The sequence below is a fragment of the Clinocottus analis genome, unplaced genomic scaffold (genome assembly GCF_023055335.1).
Source record: "Clinocottus analis isolate CAN_PGR_092001 unplaced genomic scaffold, fCliAna1.0.p SCAF_16, whole genome shotgun sequence".
Classification (NCBI taxonomy): domain Eukaryota; kingdom Metazoa; phylum Chordata; class Actinopteri; order Perciformes; family Cottidae; genus Clinocottus; species Clinocottus analis.
This window is the reverse complement of record NW_027175887.1, coordinates 8,975,056-8,990,122: the sequence shown is the minus strand read 5'-3', so window position 1 is coordinate 8,990,122 and position 15,067 is coordinate 8,975,056. Positions and strand designations below refer to the sequence as shown.

The 15,067-nt window shown below is 39.3% G+C and overlaps 2 protein-coding genes across 2 annotated transcripts; both read right to left on the bottom strand.

The window, feature by feature from the left end:
* Nucleotides 1-2,572: 2,572 nt before the first annotated feature.
* On the bottom strand, nucleotides 2,573-3,760 carry tspan10 (tetraspanin 10). The gene is made up of 3 exons (XM_068579486.1): nucleotides 3,671-3,760; nucleotides 2,959-3,551; nucleotides 2,573-2,879 (listed from the first exon to the last, which is right to left on the bottom strand). Exons 1-3 carry the CDS (start codon nucleotides 3,758-3,760, stop codon nucleotides 2,573-2,575), a joined length of 990 nt encoding a protein of 329 aa, XP_068435587.1.
* Nucleotides 3,761-10,668: 6,908 nt separating this feature from the next.
* On the bottom strand, nucleotides 10,669-13,331 carry LOC137786591 (immunoglobulin lambda-1 light chain-like). Its single transcript, XM_068578567.1, has 4 exons — nucleotides 13,292-13,331; nucleotides 12,880-13,199; nucleotides 11,868-11,904; nucleotides 10,669-11,106 (listed from the first exon to the last, which is right to left on the bottom strand). Exons 1-4 carry the CDS (start codon nucleotides 13,329-13,331, stop codon nucleotides 10,778-10,780), a joined length of 726 nt encoding a protein of 241 aa, XP_068434668.1. The 3' UTR covers nucleotides 10,669-10,777.
* Between the last annotated feature and the right edge of the window lie 1,736 nt (nucleotides 13,332-15,067).

Genomic DNA, 15,067 nt, shown 5'->3' with positions numbered 1-15,067 from the left:
ACATAGGCCAACTTTTGTCAGATTTATAAAAAATTTTTTGCAGAAAATGAAGATCTCTTTTTATATGATGTATGCTGGATTGTCATAACATCACTGAATATCCGTGCGTGCACAATTATTGGCAATTAATAGCAGCAACAATATGAAATGTGTGCTTTTTTGAGCTATACATGGAATTGATTTCAATTTAAGTTGAGGATGACAGTACAAAATAATATTTGAAATTAAATGTTTTACTAACTTTGAGTTTCCCTCGTTTCTTTTGTTTCAATCTTTCTTGAGAACACACACACACACACACACACACACACACACACACACACACGTGAATTTATAGTGTTAATATTAATAAACAATCAGTTCAGTGATGCTTGGTAACAATTACAATCAACTCTAACTTTGAATATCATGAAATAGGTTTGTGATTTTAAATTATTAGTCTGATAACATTTCTTTGAGAAATAATTTCACTCTGATTATTTATATTTTAATATTTTATTAGCTAAAGTTTAAAGATTTAAATAAAAAAATCACTTTACATGTTGACATTTGTTTCAATAAAGTCTGAGTCATATAGAGCCGTTGTTTCCTCTTTTTATTCATAAAAGAGGATATTCCCTTTTCAGACTTTTCCATTTGACTAAGCCTGAAATTTGATCAAATTAAATTAAATTATATATATATATATATATATATATATATATATATATATATATATATATATATATATATATATATATATATATATATATATATATATAAAAGAGATTATTTTGTACTTTTCCTGCCTGTTATTTACTCCAGTATCTGAATTGGGCCCGGACAGTGATTCCCAAACTGTTATACAATATTTAAGGAATGGAAAAATACAAAGACCTTTTTTTTTGTTTTTCTTATAACAAAAATACACATGTATATAAATATTTACGCATATATAGACACACGCCAATATAGATATTCAGGACAATGGTGCTGAAGCTGTTGTGTCTGCGAGTATGATGAGCAGAGAAACTGCTGTTTCGGCCCTTCCCTCCCCTCAGCCGTCTTAACGTTCATCACACTCCAGTGAACTTCTCTGCTCAGGCTTCTCCATAAATCCACGCCCATGTGGCTGACACCGGGCTGCATGCCTGCTTAGTTTGGCCGAGAAACCAGAAGGAAAATCTGCCTTCAAGAGTCCAAAGAAACACTTCCAGAGGCTGAAGGATGTGAGACGTATGTGGGGGCAGTCACAAGAGAATGACACAAGTGGAACATCCTATCTCTACATCCTCAGATAACAAAATAAATATCATAATACATCTAACATTGATGGAAAAAATAATGTTCCTGGGTGAATTGGTCAAAGGTTAGAATGTTATATTCTTGATGTTTTCCTGATTAGTATCACAAAATAAAGGTCATCATTCAAGGTATTTAGAATGCAGTTTACAACTACTGTGGTTCACTGTTGAACCAGTGAGCCAAGACAGTATGAAGAATACCACTTTATCTAATGTGTCCTCCTGGGATACTAGGTACATCTTAAAAGTAGGAATGATAAATAGAAAGATACATGTCTTCTTTATAGCTTTATATAGAATACATTATACAGGGTATGTCTCATTGGAATAGTTGCTTGTGCTTCAATCTGCCACCACTAGATGACATCATTAATCCAGTTTGTTGAAATACCACAGAGACCCAGAAGGTGAAGTAGAAGCGTCATTCAAATGAAATACTAAGGTAAAGTATAAGGCACCCACATTTGACTTCAGCACAGTACATGAGTAAATGTACTTGGTTACTTTTGAGACATCACTTTGTTTTAGGACTTGTATTTTGATTAATAAAAATAGAATATATTACATTACAATTAACCAAAAACAGAAATCTACAGATCAACCAACAATGAACATGAGTAGTTGCAACCCTACAATCAGCTGTCTTTACTTTAGTTAGTTGCAGTTCATGTGACATTTGGTACCCAGTATGCCATTCACGATTCTGGCAATATAAGTAAGAGCTACATGGTCTTCAGAAGAGGATTAACCAGAATATTTAAATGATCTCATCAAAAACTCACCTTCAGTGGCCATAAAGAATATTGGTGAACACATAAAATAATAATAATTCACATGTTTTGGTGCATTATGTGCAGATTAACAGGTTGAGTTTGTGAATCTATGAGAGACCGTGTAATAAAAATCCACAGGAAGTGAGAACTTGTGTCGCTGCACATGTCCCATGAATGGAATAAGATAAGCTACAGTGAACCGACCATTTGTGTTCATGTATGTGAGGTGTGTGTGTGTGTGTGTGTTTTAGAGGAATAGTTTGACATTTTGACATCTTTGCTTCGTAGATGTAATGAACATGTTATATTTAGTTTGAAACATGAAATATCTGCAATTCTTTTGATTGAATTTCTTTCTGAATGAAGACGTAGATTTTCGACCAGCCAAATAATGCACTTTGCACAGAACACAACATTTTCATACATGGTTGTCTGACTGGTTGTCTGACTGCCCCTGTAACCCGGGTCCGGATAAGCAGAAGATGATGGATGGATGGATATATTCGCAATCCCATGTTAGACATACCTTTTATGCCACTGGATGCTCTCTACCAGTCGTGTGGTGATAAACAGAGTCACAACCTGGACCCCCAGTACAACTATTCCAACTGTCCCAATCAGGCCCTCATGCTGCTCGATCCAGCGAGACATTCCCCCCAGACAGCCGCCCAGGAAGATCACACTCTGAGCACTGAACTCATCCAGCCGCTGGGCTCCCAGACCACACTGAGAGTTCCACACTGTTCCGTTCTCCAGTGGATCCACACAGCATGTCGCGGGGACGCCACAGGCCAGCACTCCTGGAGCTGAGCAGTTGTAATATCTGAGGAAAGGAAATCATGTACCTTCAAAGTGAACTTTTAAAAATGTAAATACATCCATGTTAGTCACCTGCTACTCACATGTTGAGCTCCCAGTCACGGTAGTTATCTGCCCCACAGCACTGCAGATTGGACTGAATCTCGTCCGTGATGAATCTCAGATCTAAATCGTCCTGGTAGCGCACCATGGCGGCTAACATCCCTGACCGCAGGTAGTCTCCAACCTGATCTTGTAGACTGTAGGCCACAATGGCGGTCAGCACCTGGGCTGTGATGAGGACCAGCACTGCAGCGGAAAATAGCTTCAGTAAAGTGCAGTTCTCTCTTAAGGCGCCCACACAGCCTGACAGGCAGAGCATGGTCAGAACAAAGCCCAGAGTCAAAAATATCAGCATTGGGTCAGTGCCGATGCTGCCAATCTTCTCCTGAGCGAACGACTGTTTGCTGATGAGGCCCCACATGCCCAGAACAAGAACCACCAGGCCCAGAACTGTGAACACCAGATTGGATAGGATCAGGAAGTATTTTAGGAAATAGTCCATAAAGGAATATCTGTCGTGTGGTTGGATGCCAGCCGATAGAGGGCTGTCGTCCTGTCCATTGTTTGGCCCTGCTTGGTGACGTTCAGTGGTGACTTTGCCAAGCTCCTCGCCGTCCTCTTTAGCGGAGCTTGCCTTTGGACACACAGGAATGCAACTAAATGATTTTTGAGAACTAATGCCACTCAGTTACACAGAAAGGTACTCAATGTTCTAAAATAAACTCAAGCAGAACTTCAAAAGTGACCCCTTACCTTTGGTATGAGCGGACTAGACTCATTCTGCGCGGCATCCCTCCTCGACCACGGCAGAAGACTCCTCTTTATCGTGAAATAACTCCTCATGTCGGGGGACGATTCTCCCTGTGCTTTTTAGCTGATCGTAATGACTCAGGCATTAGTGGAGCACGGGGAGAGCTTTGACTACAGTGTGAACAGAGGAGCATGTGAGCCGAGGTGGAGAAACCATGCAGAGTTTAGCCTGTGGCTGGCGCGAGCAGTGGGATTTCTTCATCATGTGAGAGTCACAGTGAGGGGATTAGACACTTATCAAAGCATACACACAAGAGTGTGACTCTGACCAGAATAAGTATAACTTCTGGTTTGTAGTTTACTTACATAAACCACTGAGATGTAAAGGTTTAATTGGATCATAATGTGGATAACGACCAACATAAATAATCAATGAAATAAAAAAAACTTGTCGCTTAATATGTGCAGATTGATACACAATATTCTGTTTGATTGAGTGATTTATACAGTAGACATATGGTATACCACTGCTAAACGCACTAACCACACATAAATAACTAACGTTGACTAACGTTAAAATGTCATTAGTACATCATCAATATGTAGCTTTGTACAGAAGCACTCGTTGGCTTTTTCATCCACATGTTTTGGTTTTGTAAAGACATGACTCTTTTTTGGAAAATGGCATATTTCTTTTTGACAAATGTTCTGAACTATGCGGTTCCATGTTCTTTCCTGCACTGGAATGATCACAGCATTAAAAACACACCTTATTAACTGAAAAAGAAATTCAAGCAATGCCTAAAAGTCCAGATCCATTTCCGTTGAACTGCCCTCTGATGAAGTCGTTATGAAGTAATGTGCTGTTGTGAGTCATACCTAGCAGCGTTTGGGAAAATAAATTTGACAGCAAGTTAAAGAGAGAGAGAGAGAAAGAGAGAGAGAGAGAGAGAGAGAGAGAGAGAGAGAGAGAGAAGCCAGGTTATCTCACTCTCTGGCTGTGCGGGTCAGCTGCTGTCATTCTTTCCTCTGCTGCGTTGCACTGGGCTCTGCAGATGGAGCTCGACGTTGACTGCTGGTGGAGTCCAGATGGGGCTGTGATTAAACTGGACAATAGCGCTGCTGTAAATGTGTTTCCATATTAACGTGGTGCAACAGAAAAACAAGCGAAGCTTCCAGATAACTTTCTGTGGAGTCTAAATAGTTGCCTTGAAGAGTTTTGCCTTCTTGATATTGAAGATTAATGTGTGTGCAAGTGCATGAACACTCACTGTTCCACAAAGGCACACAGGTAAAAAGCAAATAAATGTATTTGGCTACTTTTATTCATATTCATTTTTATAGGCAGATGTTATACTCCACTATATTTGCCTGTAAGTTTATGCATTGATGCATTGTTACAGTAACCCAACATACAACACATTAAAACAGTACAAATTAGCTTTTCATTGACAAGCTACAACATTATCTGCTGCAAAAATGATGAGCAATAGTTCTACAATAGTACAATGACAGGGGCTAGTACATTTATTTTGTTAGTTTTCTTACTGATGGTACAAGTTTTGAATGTATGCCTTCACAGGGTCATGCATTGAAAAGTTGCTTAGTTTCAAGGTTATTTGTCATTGTATGACTTGGACATGGACATAGATTGTAGTTCCAATTTGCTACATATGAAAAAAAAAAAACAACAACATTATTTATGGGGCGGGGGGGGGGGGGGGATTAAGGAGTCTCAGAGCCAAAATCAGATACTCGTACTTGTATAGATAAAGAGATAAACAGGCGGATAGACAGACAGATGATACTATTATGGTCCACTCCAAACCAACTAATTTACTGTGACTGGTTGCTGACAGTATATATTATCAGATATGTAAGATTAGTTTCGTAACAAATCTCTCAAATCCTGCTGTTTCCTTTAAAGAGCATTTAGTTCCCATTCTTTGATTTGAATCCAACTGGTTGTGTATATTGTGTATATATACTCAGCAGTTAAGATGTAAAGTTTAGGGATGAAATTCATCCTATAACGGCATACAGTACAGTAAATTGCCTCACAGGTTTAAAGTTGGTGCAGATGGCAGGGACCATCGGCCTTCAATATTCCTTTTCCCCGCATGCCATATGTCATTCCTGTCTGCACTCTGCAGACGTCAGCGGCAGGATGCAGCAGCATTAACAGCCTTTCAAATGGAAGAATCGCTCTGAGCTGGAAATTCTTTTTAGGAAAGGTATTTTATGTCAGAGCTGTCAAGTTAAAGCACTTCTTTTGCCCGGTATTTAAAAAAAGAAGGAACATGTTCCGTGGTGATGGATATCTTTCAGTTTATTTGAGTCCGGCTGTATTTTCCAGCCCAAAACTGTCAAGATTATTGATCTATCCTCCATCAACAGTCAGATTATTTCCACATAAATCATTTGGACACATCAGGGGTGGATTAGTGTCACATTGGTAAACTAATGGAGTAAATCACACTGAGACAGGGGTCTCTGCAGTTCAGTGGTGAGGGAATCTTTTGGTGGACTGAATAGCATGCAATAACTGTTTGTGTGTGTGTGTGTCCGGGTTTTGATCATCCCTGACAGTTAAAGGGACTGTTGCTGGCTGGGTCTGTTGTTGCCCAGATGTTGCGCAGATTGTATTACAGTAGGCAGTAAGAATGCCGTGCTGGAGCCATACTGCTACATCAAACACCTTCTCTGGATTAGAGCCCATTGGGATTGCAGTTACACCACTCACAGCAGCTAAAAGACATCTGGGGCATAGATGGAGGATTATCAGGACCTCCCATTCAGGGTTATTTATCAATGTAATCTGCAGGACGCAACGGAGACTGAATTGGAAAGCATTTGGTTGTGTGCATGTGTTTGGCGAGCTTTGACTTGGGTGAATTGTTGTGTGCAGCAGCAGCTAGGTATGTGTGTGTGTGTGTGTGTGTGTGTGTGTGTGTGTGTGCATGTTAAAGGAACGGGGTGCGTCTTCACAGCATCACTGAAGTGGGTGGGAGCAGTGATGGCTCCAGGAGATGACAGAGGCAGTTATAAGAGAGTTCTGACCAGGTCATGTTTTCTGTGTCACTGTTGAAGGATCGTACCACAGAGTGTGTTCTGCTGCTGTGACCGGGAAAGAGCCTTGGCACTACTTCACAGAAAGGTATCGTAAAACCCAAAGAACAGTGAATCTCAGAAAAGGAATTGTTTAAAAGACATCCGTAATCTATATGGAACACAAAAGATTAATCATTTGCAGTTCAGCTAAATATAAGTGAAATTCAACAAGTGTCTGAAGCTAACTTACATTTTAAAATTTCCTGGCATATCTTTCCTGGAAGAAGTACTCACATTCTTTGCTTGTAAAAGTAGAAATACCCCAATCTAAACTACTTTGACAATATAGTGGCACTACTCAAAAATTGTACTACCTATGCAGACAATAATTTTAATGTTAAAGTTATTCTATTTGGAAACAAGTTTAAATGTATAATGTGCCTGAAATGTGTTTTTATTATTTAAATTTTTCATTTTTTTAAGTACTGATAAGGATCAAATAAATATTTCTGATTTTTGAATTAGTAAACTTATCACTTACCACTGCTTTACTGTACACTTGTGTCTCAGCAGCACCCATCTCATATTTCTGTTTTTGTTCGGCGAGGTCAATGATGTTGAAGGGGATTGTGGTCCTGCTATGCATGGTCTTAACATGCGTAGCTCAGAAATGGAACCAGGGAAGCTCACGTTTGGACCCTAAAGGTCAGGGACGATTATGTCGTCGCTCTCGTTGTTCCACATGTTCCCATCTGCAAATGATTAGCAAAAGCTTTCATTTTTGAGAAGTACTTGAATGAAGATTTTGTTTGGAGCTCAGGGCAAATACCTGGCTTTATTCCGACTATAAAAGTCTGTCTTCAGCAGATCGCACCAACGGAAAGACTTGTTCGAATCTGACCCAGGTACTGGACAACTGGAAATATGCCATTCTAACCCAAATGAAAGACCTGCTGATCAACGACCACGCGTCTGTCCTCCCAGAATACAACAGGTGAGTCACACTGGATTCTGAATGGAAATTGCAGTACTTGTAGACGCAGACGTGAAGACAAGAAGGCAAAAACAACAAGTCCAAATGTTGAGTAAGAGCGAGAATAACATCAGTGACATCAGTGAGAATTGTATTGTTCCTCGCAGTCGTACAAAATGAGGAATTATGTAACTTTGCTCGACACACAACCACAGACCTGTCAGAGCCAGTAACTTGATCCATTAATGTTCTGGACACACAAGGCCAACTTTTGATGACCTCACGACGGAAAGTGTGCCAACAGAAAGCGAGAAAAACACAGCCAGTGTTTATGCAGATGTTAGTAAAGTTGTTGACCCTTTTCTTTAGAGATTAGTCTCTGGACCGTGATACCAACAGCGAGTTAATGAGCATTCCTGAGTAACCAGTTCAGGGCCTTTGCAGGCTGACTGCAGGTGTCCTTCAATACATTTGTGCCAATAATATTTGTTTTAGGGGACTGTTATTTCTGTCTGTTTTCCTGATGTTTCCTGCACATGGTGGAGCTGTTTCTACTTAACAGAATGTCCTGACTTTCATGTTCATGTTGCCGATTGGAAATCTTCCCTTGGTTACGCTTCATGTATAAACAATGTTCCTATTTCCGATGTGAGCTTTTGGAACACAACACTGACTGGTCATTCAAATAAACAAATATTTGACTCATTTGCACTTTCCCAAATGTCTCTGCATGTGTTCAGGATCCTGCCTCTGTCAGATGCCCTGGGTGAACTCTACCGGCAGTTTAACACTCTGAAGGACGAGCTGGGGAAGCTCACCTTGAAGTTAGGCAGTGTGGAGGGTTTTGTGGACGACCTCCAGGACGGCAGGTTCGCTCGGCCCCAGCGGCCCGTGCAGAGGCCTCCCCCCAGCATTGGTCTGAGGTCTCCACTGCGAGCTCAGATGAGGGCTCCTGACAGAGGGACTATCAAGGGGCCACCACTGATCAGAGCCGGGAGAAGAGAGCCACAGATACCGGCTTAGACTGACGTATCAACCAAGAGTTAACATGTTTATATATGTTTAGTATATAAATGAGTTTGTATAGTTTTATTAAGGGGTGAAATGTGTGAATAGGTCACATACTTGTGCTCGGTGTCGAAAAGATGATTATTATTACCCCCGAAAAAAAAGTAATCTTTGAAAAGGTCACTTTTAACCACAAGGTGGCAGCTTAGATCAATTTATCTCCACTGTTATCCTGCTGCTCTCTGTGATAGCTGGACATTAACTATCATAATGCTTCATAATGCCTGAAATGGTAGTCTAGATTTGTGATTTAACACACACACACACATATATAATTGCAGACACCCACACATTAATAACTTTGTGTGAGCATTGTTTGTATTTGAGTTCAAACAGATTTGTTTCCAGCTTATCAACATTGGATACATTGTAAATGAACTAGATTGAGCATTTGTCAACCATGGTAGGACAAAGTGCTTTCCTTTTTGCTTCTCGTTCACACACATTCAAATGGTGGCGGCGCTGCTAGATGTGGCCCAACAATTGGGAATAAATTGTTCGGTGATTAAAAGACAGCGTGACATGATGTGAACAGAGGGTCGGACCACATGCTGCCAGCTGCCCTGAGTTAAAATAAAATACATAAACTAGGAGAGGTTTTATATCATTTTATATTATTGCATCAATATCAAATTGCTTCATTAAAGTAGACAGTGTCTGTTTCCGGAATAGCCTAGAAATCGTTATAGTACAAATAAAATAAATGAAATAAAATGGAGCATAGCATAAGAACGATTGAAGAATAGCCTGTTACATCACAATGAATGTTGGACTCAATTCACTGCTTCATCATTTCCTTGTTCCTCTTCACTACGACCCAAAAAAAAAAAAGAGCTGTTTTGAAAACATAGTATCAAGAACTTTACATGTGAACACCTTATCACACACCGGTGTTGCAGGCTCCGGCCTCTCTCCTCCCTCCTCCGTCCTCGCTCCCGTCGTGACAGTCCTCCCTCCTTCCGGTGCTGAGCTCCAGTCTCTCTGCTCTGTCCGGTCAGTAAGGGTTTTGTACCTGGTTGGCTGATGGGTGTCCAGTGAGCAGTGGGATCTCCACCAGCAGTGCTGTTCAGATGTCGGACTTTCAAAATTAGCAGCTACTTGTCCGTTAAACCCTCACAATGGATAACGGACGTGTTCACATGTAAAGTGTCTGTGTTAGAGTCAATGTATGGTTCTGTTCTGGTTTCCTTTGTCAGCTTTTTATAAAGAGCCAAGTCTGACACACGGATCAAACAAACAGTTTTGATATTGTAAACATTGGAACAACGTGGTTTGAAAGAGTTTAATAGTATATTTTATAATAACTGAATGTTGAATTCTGTTTCTCAAACAAACCCACTAACTATCCAACATTTCATGATTATGTTACATTGCTCATGTTTAGTGGTGGTCACTGAAATCATAAATAAACACGTTTTAAGGATAAGACCATGAAGTTTAGGTGAGGTCAAAGAATAAGTCTCTTTAGAACCGACAGGACTCTTCATTTACATGAAGCTATAAATATGGAGAGCAGGCCGACAGGTGCATCCTGGGAAGGAAGAGAGGGTGGAGTAGAGAGGTGACGCTTCACTGACGGAGGATGACATCTTGTTTCATTTGATCATTTCAATTGATTTAACTACTGCAAGCAACTAAAACCAGATAAAGACATCTTTGTTTAATAATTTACTTTCTGGTAGACTTTAGACATTCTGTAGTATGAATGTCTGTATAAATGTCTACATTTTGTAGACATTCATACCTTATGACCATTTTTTAAATAAATGACAGTGATTGATGACTAAAGTGACACAAACTGCATCTACAAACCACCTGCTTCTTCTTGAGCCATTGTTAGTGAGAAAAAGACAAGAAATCTATTGTTTTACACAATGCTTTTTTATTGAATAAGTCTGAATACGTTGTATTGTTTGCAAAGCTGAAACACAATTACAAGCACATTTTCTAAAAAGTGAAGCTTGTGATGAACAAACAGCAGAAAGAAGAAGCAGATGTTAAATGGTCATTCTGCTCCTCTACTGTTGCTCAGCTGGACAGTCGGACTTCTTGATGCTTTTCTCGGAAGTCTGGGCGCCCAAAGACACTTTACATGTGTAAACCGTATCCTGGTTCCAGTCTGACGTCTGGACGGCCAGATAGCTGCTGATGTGGAAAGTCTGGTCGGGTTGTTTAACAGCGGTGCTGGTAGAGATCCCACTGCTCACTGGGTTCCCTCCAGCCAACCAGGTCACATCTGCAAAAGGCACAGACTGACTGGACAGACAGGCCAGAGAGGCTTCAGTGGACTGGAGCTCAGCACGGGACGGAGGGAAGACGGTCAGGACTGGAGGAGAGAGGCTGGAGCCTGAAACACACCAAAGGCTTTCTTCAAACAGCTGGACAGTAAAAGATAGTCTGTTTGTTTAGTTGACGAGAGTCAAACTGAACAAATGAAGCATTTAGAAAATATAAACATTTAGAAAGCATCATGTAAAGATATGAGCAGAGTAAAAAAAAGAAATGACTGAGAATATTAATCACTAACTAGATAATACGATGACCGGTTTTATAAAACATTTATGTTGAAATAATTTCAAACGGTCTTCATGTGTGTCTTACAAAGTGTTGTCTGGTTTATAATATAACATAATCAGTCGCTGTGAGAAATTACAGTAAAACAGAGCTGAGTTTGATAAAGTCTAACTAACATCAGAGGAAACAAATGTTTTCAAAAGCCAACAAACACAGTGATCATGGTGTTAAAACTACATTTTACAAGATTAGTAATTAAACAACATGAACTCAGAAATGAAGTATTCACTTTTTATGTCAGATAATCTCAACAGATTATGTAACATCATTCAAATAGTTTTTGAGTCAAGAGTTGCAGAAATAAATATGGTAAAATTATTTAGAAAACATTTCAAGTGTTTTGATTTTTTACAACTTTGAATTCTCTGTTAAAAAAACATCTTTGTATCAAAGCTGATGAACAACAGAACGAATCATTAAACAACATGTTAAATATTTCCAACAAGTAGAAAACATAAATCCATAATTTTCTCTTAATATGAATATTAGTATCAGTACACGTATTCAGTTTTATGATGAGTAAACAGTACTTACTTGTCACAATCAGCTTGGTTCCTGGTCCGAATACCACAGTGATTCAGTCTGTACACATGGCTGTACAAAAACCTCCTGACTCTCTAACGAGGGGAGAGGAACTGAACCATCCTGCTGAGACCAACTCTCACTGTCAACACCTCATTGAATTCATCCGTCTGACTTCATTTCATAACACTGCTGGACTTGTTTGGAAAATCACTTTCATTCTTTTCTCCTTGTCGCCATATCATTTCTGTCTTCTCTTTATTTAATTGAAGGACATGTATTTTCATCAATCAATGTACTTATTCTCAGCATTGATGTGAGTCTGAGTAATCATAGTCACTTGGTTAACTGGTTATTCATCTGAGTGTGGTCTGTGAAGCTATGATAAGCATCTTTATTGTCATGTATGATTTGACCAACAGGAAGTACGTTCAGTTGAATTATAGGGATCCAAAAATCAAAGAAAAATATCTGTTGATCCTTATATATATATATATATATATATATATATATATATATATATATATATATATATATATATATATATATATATATATATATATATATATATATATATTAGTTACATAAAGCATTGACTGATGACTTCTCTCCCAGTGAAGATGTGTCAAGCAGTGATTTTTAACCACTGTGTCACGGCATCCTGTGTAGTGATAGTCAGGAGTGTCGTGGAAAAATGTCCAATTTCACTTAATCGGTTCAAAAATAATATGATTTAGTTGCCGCAAATAAAGTGCCATTGTTGAGCATCTGAGCCTGTAATATAGTTGTTGGCCAAGTTATTAAATACTCTTCTATGACAGTAGGTAGCACAATAATTACCTGGAGCTGTTTTATGCTACAATGAGACATTTTGTAACTTGTTTTGTTGCTGGTGTGACTCAAGATTTTTTTATTGTTGAAAATGTGGCTCAAAAAAGGTTGAAAAACACTGTGTCAGAGTCTCAAAAAGCAGAAGTATTGTGTGAAGAGGTTTTTGTCACAGTGTAAATCACTGTGATACGAACTGATTAACAGAGCTGTCCCATGTTTTACAGTAATAGACTGCTGAGTCTCCCTCCTCCATGTTGGTAATGATCAAACGATAATCTGATGTTGACTGATGAGTAGATGTGAACTTTGGAGAGGAGAAACCAGAGCCATAGCTTGGAGAGCTGTCCCCGTGATAAAAAAATATTACAAACTGAGGAACTCCTCCAGGAGTCTGTTTATACCACCAAGCACCACGGTTAGTAACAGTCCCCAGGTTACAGTCCATGGTGGCTGTCTCTCCTCTCCTCACCGCCACAACAGGCTTCTGTGTCAACACCGTCACACCACTCACACCTGGAAACAACAAGACGACATGGAGTCAAGAGAAACACACAGACTGATGAAGCCAACGTGAGGGCAAAGTTGCAGGAAGTCAGCCTCCTCACATGTGAGAGCAGTGATGAGAGAGCAGAGGGTCACCAGCATGATGTCGCTGTGTGGCGGAAACATTCCTGACTGTACAGCTGAGAGGTGAGCAGGGTCAGAGTGTGAGGAGAAGATACTCTGGAGCTTATAAAGACACTGAGGAGAGGAGAAGAGAAGAGGAGGAGGAGCTTAAACAAAACCGGCTTTTACACATAAATCAAAATCATAAGTATCAGTTTCAATTCATATAGTTTTTCATCAAATCTGTTAATAAAAAACGTCTGTATATTACTTTTGGAAGTCTGCTAATGTCATTTGAGAATTAAATCCATTATGCTCTTAAATGAATTCTTTATTTTATTTTTCTATTTTGGACTGCTCATAGAAAACAACATTTTTCTTTAGTGGGTTCATAGTTTTATGTTAAATGTGACTCCTCACTTTGTAAAAAAGTTCAGGAAGCACTTTCTTTTCTTTCACATGAGAGCTCTTATTCTTGTTCTTTGTTTAAGATGATTAAATATTGATTCAGGTATTGTGTTGATGTGGCTGCTGAAGCTCAAATCTGAGTCTATAAGGATTTCTAACTTGGGTCAAGCTGGAAAATCACTTTCATTCTTTTCTCCTTGTGGCCGTATGATTTCTGTCTTGTCTTTATTTAATTGAAGGACATGTAATTACATAAAGCAATGTGTGTAAGCAGGGTGAAGAGTGTACTACAAGTTCATTATCAGCTCAACAAGAGACATTCACATTTACTGTTAACAAGTATTTTCATGACAATGTGATGGATCATAACTTGTGTTTAAGTGGTTTACATTTACATGTGAGCATATAAATATTTACACAAAACGAACTGTAAATAACCACTAGAAATATTTGAGAATGTGTGTGAGAATACAATAAAAGGAAAATATCTGTTTATTATATATACTGTAAGTTACAGAAAGCATTGACTGGTGACTTCCCTCCCAGTCAAGATGTGTCAGAGTCTCAAAAAGCAGAAGTATTTTGTGAAGAGGTTTTTGTCACAGTGTAAATCACTGTGATACGTTTTGCTTAACAGACTCATCCCATGTTTGACAGTAATAGACTGCTGAGTCTCCCTCCTCCATGTTGGTAATGATCAAACGATAATCTGATGTTGACTGATGAGTAGATGTGAACTTTGGAGAGGAGAAACCAGAGCCATAGCCTGGAGAGCTGCTGCCGTGATAAAAATATAATACAAACTGAGGAACTCCTCCAGGAGTCTGTTTATACCAGGAAGCATAACTGTCAGTAACAGTCCCCAGGTTACAGTCCATGGTGGCTGTCTCTCCTCTCCTCACCGCCACAACAGGCTTCTGTGTCAACACCGTCACACCACTCACACCTGGAAACAACAAGACGACATGGAGTCAAGAGAAACACACAGACTGATGAAGCCAACGTGAGGGCAAAGTTGCAGGAAGTCAGCCTCCTCACATGTGAGAGCAGTGATGAGAGAGCAGAGGGTCACCAGCATGATGTCGCTGTGTGGCGGAAACATTCCTGACTGTACAGCTGAGAGGTGAGCAGGGTCAGAGTGTGAGGAGAAGATACTCTGAAGCTTATAAAGACACTGAGGAGAGGAGAAGAGAAGAGGAGGAGGAGCTTAAACAAAACCAGTTTTTACACATAAATCAAAATCATAAGTATCGGTTTGATGTCATATAGTTTTTCATCAAATCTGTTAATAAAAAAACTTGTGTATATTACTTTAGTAAGTCTGCTAATGTCCTTTGAGAATTAAATCCATTATGATCTCAAATGAA

Excerpts from the sequence above, each read along its gene's own strand:
- tspan10 (XM_068579486.1), bottom strand. The coding sequence starts at position 3,760 with ATGAGGAGTTATTTCACGATAAAGAGGAGTCTTCTGCCGTGGTCGAGG. Across the intron at positions 3,552-3,670 it reads CTAGTCCGCTCATACCAAAG|GCAAGCTCCGCTAAAGAGGA; the intron begins GTAAGGGGTCAC and ends GTGTGTCCAAAG. Across the intron at positions 2,880-2,958 it reads CGTGACTGGGAGCTCAACAT|ATATTACAACTGCTCAGCTC; the intron begins GTGAGTAGCAGG and ends TCCTTTCCTCAG.
- LOC137786591 (XM_068578567.1), bottom strand. The coding sequence starts at position 13,331 with ATGCTGGTGACCCTCTGCTCTCTCATCACTGCTCTCACAT. Across the intron at positions 13,200-13,291 it reads TCTCATCACTGCTCTCACAT|GTGTGAGTGGTGTGACGGTG; the intron begins GTGAGGAGGCTG and ends TGTTGTTTCCAG. Across the intron at positions 11,905-12,879 it reads GGGACAGCTCTGTTAATCAG|GTGGTATTCGGACCAGGAAC; the intron begins TTCGTATCACAG and ends GACTGAATCACT.